This window comes from Lepidochelys kempii, chromosome 3, assembly GCF_965140265.1.
Source record: "Lepidochelys kempii isolate rLepKem1 chromosome 3, rLepKem1.hap2, whole genome shotgun sequence".
Classification (NCBI taxonomy): domain Eukaryota; kingdom Metazoa; phylum Chordata; order Testudines; family Cheloniidae; genus Lepidochelys; species Lepidochelys kempii.
Window position 1 is genome coordinate 192592274 of NC_133258.1, and position 6892 is coordinate 192599165.

At 38.5% G+C, this 6892-nt stretch overlaps 1 protein-coding gene across 2 annotated transcripts in view; it reads left to right on the forward strand.

Moving 5' to 3' along the window:
• DNAAF10 (dynein axonemal assembly factor 10) overlaps positions 1–5155 on the forward strand; it is a 17490-nt gene extending 12335 nt beyond the window's left edge. For both annotated transcript variants that reach the window (XM_073339453.1, XM_073339456.1), the window contains exons 5-8: positions 18–133; positions 658–792; positions 2874–2971; positions 4393–5155. In XM_073339453.1, the coding sequence (XP_073195554.1) occupies positions 18–133; positions 658–792; positions 2874–2971; positions 4393–4600 (557 nt within the window). In that variant the 3' untranslated portion in view covers positions 4601–5155. The remainder of the gene's footprint in view (positions 1–17; positions 134–657; positions 793–2873; positions 2972–4392) is intronic.
• The last annotated feature ends 1737 nt before the right edge of the window (positions 5156–6892 follow it).

A 6892-nucleotide genomic window follows, 5' to 3' on the forward strand; every position in this document is an offset into this window, starting at 1 on the left:
TGTCTCTTTATTTCCAGGCAATGCCTACAATCAAGAGGAGCGTGTTGTGTGTGCTGGCTATGACAATGGTGACATTAAATTATTTGACCTAAAAAACATGTCATTGCGATGGGAGACCAACATTAAGAATGGGGTAATGTGTCATAAAGGCATGTTTTAATTTAAATTTGTTTGTAATGTGGAAGAATTAAAGGGTCACTGTATCTATTTGAAACCTACTCAGATTCTCACTAGGATAAAATCTACAGAGGATTTTTTCTCCATTGGGCCAACAAAACCTAGTTCATGGGTTCTTAGATTGGGGATCATTCTTATTTTTATGGCTAGATGGACAGGGTCCTGAAACTTATTTATTTTGTAACTTGGGTTCACAATAGGGAAGAGATTGAGAACTATTGTCCTATATTATTTGTTTTCAGAGTATGCTGCAAGTCCTATCAATTTATGCAGGTATTTTGAGAACATGCTGTTTGAGTAGGTTCAGGTGTTTTTAGATGATCTTGTTGAATTTGGTTGTGTCTTAAGTCAGTTGCATTCTTATTACCATTGTAAATGTAGCTAGAGATTATGATGGCCCATATTTTACAAACCTAAAATAAATGCTTCTTCAGTGATAAGCTGAATTTCAGAGTGAATATGTGTGTGTTTTATTTCTAGGTTTGCAGTGTGGAATTTGACAGAAAAGATATAAATATGAATAAATTAGTGGCCACATCGCTCGAAGGAAAGTTTCATGTTTTTGATATGAGAACTCAGCATCCAACTAAAGGTTTTGCTTCCATTTCAGAGAAGGTACGGTATAAGGGAAGGCTGTTCTTGTTAAGGGAGAAATTTCATACTTACTCTTCCAAAGCTGCTCTGGAAACATTGCAAGCTTAACGTTATTGCGTAGGAGGTGTGAAGCTGGGCAGATTGAATGTTCATTGGCAGTCATATGATGTGATGAGCATCCCATCATCCAACTGACTTCAGTGGGATTTGTGAGTGCTTGTTAGCATCTAACCTTAACTTCAAAAAACATGAATCAACCATATGAAAGGTAACATACATCATTTCAAGATGTGGAAAGTGGAGCAGGCTGCTTGTTCTGTATGCTGCTGTGTGGGAGACTCTGGCTCAGCTTCTGCTCATGATCTACTCACTGAGGAGGAGGGAGTGTTGTCGTTCAGAGGAGTTTCCTTTTTGTCCATTTAAGGCCAGGGTTTTTGCGGGTGGACTTGGCCAGAAGGACGCTCACCACAATATGAGACATTGAGGAGGATGTAAAAGCAGAGAAATGAGATATATGGAGGATGTCCACTGCTTGTAGGCCAGGGGGACATATGTAAATATTGAGTTCTTTCTAAATGTGATAACCTAGCCTAGCACACCATTTATTAGCTATCAGAGAGTCTTTTCCAGTGCTTTAGTATTCTTATTTATTGGTTTAATAAGTAGATGTGTACCTTGGAAGTGTAATGTAAAAGTGATTGCAATCTAAAATGATGGGACTTGAATCTTAATTGTATCCCAAGTATAAAGCCTGGGAGTGGATGGGTCATTACACAAAGTAAAACTATTTCCCCGTGCTTATTTATCCCCCCCTTACTGTTACTCTCATCTTCTTGTCAACTGTTGGAAATGGGCCATCCTGATTATCACTATAAAAGATATTTTTCTCCTGCTGATAATAGCTCATCTTAATTGATCACTCTCATTATAGTGTGTATGGCAACACCCATTTTTTCATGTTCTCTCTGTGTGTGTGTATAGATATATCTTCCTACTGTATTTTCCACTGCATGCATCCAGTGAAGTGGGTTTTAGCGCACAAAAGCTTATGCTCAAATAAATGTATTAGTCTCTAAGGTGCCACAAGTACTCCTTGCTCTTTTTGAAGATAAACTGAGTTTTTCTGAGTCTACTGCAATGGTTTTTCTCAGAAAGCTTCATTCTGGGAACCGCCAAGGGACCACAGATAATCAAGCACTTTTTGACTGGGGATACAGGGAGTGGAGGTAGGTCCAGAGAGATGATTTTCTATAGAGGTGTCTACAGAATGCAAAGGATGGAGAATCTTTGCCCTAGTGACCTCTCCCCACTTCTCCCAATGTCTCTTACCCACCATGTTGTTTGGTGCAGGTCCTGTATGAGTAGCAGTCTGACGATGAGTAAAATTCACTGGCAAGAGCCAGGCATCTCAACAATAAAATTACTAATGTGGCTGTTTAAATAAGTAATAGGTCAATGTCAATATATTTAATTTGCTTTTTTTTGACATCATCAAAGCTTGTAATAGATTAAACGTATTAATGAGAGTACTAGTTTCACCATTTAACACTTAAAAATATTAATTTAGTATGTGTTCATGGCAATCAAAACATTAAAATGAAAATCCTATCATAATTTGTGTTAAACCGTTCCTTTTGGGACATATGTAGAAACTTGCTTACTAGCAGAGATCTATAATTGTCTGAAGCCTTTTTTGGTTTGTCCTGATTCTTGCTACATGCCCTGCTTACATGATTTAGATTTGAATTTTATATTTACTCATTTTTTCATGGCTTTTGTAATATGTTCGATAGCAAATTCTGGTAATTGTTGAAAAGAGTCATAGGCTAGCATTAATAATTATCTTTATAGTGACTACTTCATATCTGAGTATGGAAATCCAGTAGTTACATGATTCTTGTTCCTGATTATGGCCTTGCAAGCACGTATGCACATGTTTAACTTTACTTACCTTACTAGTCCTACTGAAGGTGAATACTCCCTTGAAAACTACTAATATGCTTAAAGTTACTGTAATCACTCAGATATATTTATCAGGGCTTAAGTCCTTACTTACGAGACTAATCTGTAACTAATTTTTGTCTAACTCTGGTATTTATTAGGCTCACAAATCCACCATGTGGCAAGTTCGGCACCTGCCACAGAACAGGGATATCTTTATGACTAGTGGAGGAGCTGGGAGCCTTCATCTCTGGAAATAGTAAGTGTTCACTATCCACTCTAAATTAGGTGAAAAAATAACAAAACTACCATGTGTTGCAAAAAGTCTTCCTGGAAGATGTGTATGGGGCCCATGTTCAAACCAAAGATGTATTTAAATTCATTAAATTACAGACAATAGGTAGTTTCTCACACCATGGCAGGACTTCATAATAGAGACTGAAAAAATCCCTACTGTAACTTGATTGGCATTGTGGGTTTACAGCAAGGATGAATTTGGTCCTTGATCTTTAACCTAATATAATCAAGATCTAAATCATATTGTCAGTTCATGAGATGTTAAATTGAATAATAGATTTCTTAAAGTTCTCGTTGTGGCAGGTATTGCTGAGAAGTGTATAAAAAGGCTTTGGACTTAAATTATTTAATAGCACTTAGCATTTTACGTATTAGAAGCTCTGTGCAAACATAAGTTAGTCATCATAGCCAGTCCATGAGGTAGGTTAATATTATCCTTACAAGCTGCAAAGAGTCCTGTGGCACCTTGTAGACTAACAGACGTATTGGAGTATAAGCTTTCATGGGTATGCTCCAATACGTCTGTTAGTCTATAAGGTGCCACGGGACTCTTTGCCGCTTTTACAGATCCAGACTAACACTGCTACCCTGCTGATACTATTATCCTTACAGTTATATATAGAAAGCTGAGGCACAAAAGTTAAGTCACTTGCCCAAGGGTAAAAACTAAACAGCAAGCAAGTAAAAAAGGGTATGTTAGAATTTGGGTGCTCCTGTCTCACTGCTTCACGCTCAGTTCACTAGACAATGCTGCTTTTCACATTTAGGATCTAATCCTGAGAGTCAAGGGGAGTTCGTTGAGGATCCCTAGTCAGTTCTTCTGTGCAGAATAAGCTGGATACAGAGGACTGTACTTGGGGTGTATATTCCCTACATGGCATAGAGCACTGCTCTGTGGTAACACTTCACATGCTAACAAGAAGTGGGCAGAGCCAATGGATCCTTCAGCTTCATCCCCTGGCCACCCTCTCTTACTCCTGTGTGTGGACTTTGTAAGCACCAATGGAGCCTACTTCAGATGGAGTGGCTCCATAGCCTGGAAGTGAGAGATGCCTGGCTTGGATGTTGGGGTATGAATTTGTTCCTGAATGCAGGGTTCAAATGCTGCTGATGGCCTTGTATGGATTCCCTGAACTGGGATGAATTTCATCATGTAGCATTTTATCCCTTATTCACTTAAATTGACTTAGCTGGATTAACTATGATTCAGTATATTTAGCACAGATCTTTTCAGTGTCTCTGGGAAACCTGAGACACCTTCTAATTGGACTTGTGAAAAACAAACAAATGTGTGTTTGTGGGTGGGTATTTCTTGTAGTGTTTGTCTATGGTACATATTCTAAAACCATGCTTGTTTGGTTTTGTTTTATTTCTTATTGGCAGTGAGTACCCTGCTCAGCGCTCAAAGAAGGATTCTGAAGGAGTTGAGATGGGGGTTGCAGGTTCAGTCAGTCTCTTACAGAATGTGACTTTGTCAACGCAGCCCATTTCTAGCCTTGATTGGAGCCCTGACAAAAAGGGTCTGTGTGTCTGCAGTGCTTTTGACCAGACTGTGAGGGTACTGATCGTGACGAAGCTCAGCAAAATTTGACAAAAAACTGATTTTCAGGAGGAAAGCGACATAGTCTGAGGGGTGTATATAAAAGAGACTTTCTTATTTATAACTTGAATGTCTCCTTTAACAAAGCTGGTTTAAAGAATTAAAAAAGAGATCTTTCCATTGAAAGTTCAGATAAATTGAGGTACAGTTGTTTGACTACATACTATGCTGCTGTTGGAAAAGGTTGGCTAGGCTTAACTTTTTTTACCTTCTAATGTAAATTTACCTTTAAAATGAAATGTGCCTTCTGCTTAGTGTGTTTAAAATGTCTGCAAGTTCAGACATTACTTTAAACTGTTTCTTCTCAAAGTAATTGCTTTTTTCCCTTCAGTAGCACTAATCCGTTCGCTCTTGTTAAATTGTTTGCTTTCTATGTTTTTTATCATATATTTTTCCATTCTTAGTTATTAGGGAAACTAACCTATGATCCATCCTAGAAAATACATTGAAGGGACAGTGAATTTCTCTGGCCTGACTTATGTTCTTCTGTTCATTTTTAATTAATTTGTTACACCGTATCCTACAATAAAAACGTGTTTTGTGTTATTGTAATGTGAAGTATATTACCCAAGAAACAGAGATGTGTGGGAAGAATACATTTAATTAGGTTTGCAAAAAAGGAAACAGTTTGTAGCAAGAAGCTGGGTTTGCTGCAGAATGATGTATTTCTTCCTGGTTTCTTCATTTTTGTTGTTTCCACCTTTAAAAGCTTTGTACAGCAGCCAAAATAGAGGGATTTTTTTTATCAAATTAACGATAATATCCATAAAATCAATTTTTTAAAAAAGAAAAGGGCCATCATCAAATAGAAATCTAGTCAAAATCCCCAAAAAAGAATTAAGAAGTTTCAGGTACTGTATCTTCTCTGAGTCTCTGCAAATGTTTCCTTATTTTTTAAGTGTTTTTCTCCCTTTTTGTAGTTGTGTGAAAGCATAAAATACTAGGTGAAACTGACTGTGCAGGGGAAACAGAGAAACATGAATATACACAATGCAGGCAAATTCAGAGTGAAAAAACTGGGAATAAGACAAATATGTATGTGTGTGCATGTATAGTAGTGTTTTAGATGTTACTAATTACAGCAAGTACAACACTTTCACAGAAGTGGGAGATATAGTTGGTGTCCTTTTTAATCTAAACTTTCAAAAAAACAAGATGTTTTGTCAGTGAACTGCTCCCTGTCTTCTCATTACTTGGAAATGTGCAGCAGTAATAAATTTGAGCCACTTGTGATTTCATGTAAGTTTGCACTTCTAGTGGATCCCAATGGTCACAGCTTACTATGGAAGATGGAGCTGTGTCAGTGTAATTCTCCTGTAAGATCCAAGGTTCCAGTTTACTATAAAACGAACCCGGCGTCTGGTGAGATTTACATTTGCAAATTGGCCATAGAAGTTATAGGTGGAGCTGGTATTGATGCTTATAGTTAAGGTTGCCCAACACTTCTCATTATTAGTCAGTTGCTTTGAACTTTGCCAAACTTAAACTATTTGGTCTTTAATTTTCCATGTCGGCTGTTTGCTTCAATTTGTTTTGGAAAGCTTCAAGTAAAACCATTCAGCCCTTTCTGAGAAAGCGATTAGAGAAAAAAATAACACTTTTTTGCTCATGTTAATAAAAAAAATCTCATAGCTCTTCTGCTGAGAACCTCTGGGACCTCCTTGCTTTGGAGCAGGGATTTGAACTTCGACAAGGAGGTTACACTGGTGTAATGGATGTGCCTTTTGCTATACTGAGTAGGACTTTCCCTGTATTTGCACCTTTCCTCAATGTGACTGCTTTCTCCTCCTCCTCTTCGATGATGCTTAGATGTCAGAACAGGGGCCATTAAGAACACACGAGAGCCAGTCTCCCTGTCCTCTGTGCCTGGTGCCAGAGCAGCCCCTTCCTGTGTAATCTTAATTCAGTCCCCTTGTGTATATGCATAATGAAACCGTCTTTAATTACATGATCACACAGTATTATTGCCACAGGACCCTAGATATATTCAGTGTATAGGATGGATGGTGCTTTGGGAATGCCCCAGTGGGTCCCTGTCACTTTCTTCTTGCCCCATTCAGCTCTGATATGAGTGTCAGAGATACTCCCCTACCCACAGCAGGATGGAAGAGGAGCATAAATGAGCCCTGACTTCCTTGTTGAGCATTGGCTGCATGCTGCAGTAGCTCAGTGCCGCCTCTTTTTTCCCTCTGATTAGTGTCAGGCTCAACCTAAGTTCTGCTCCCACTGCATAACTGGTCCATAGATGTGGCTGCAGGAGGAGGAGCTGCTGTTTCCAACTTC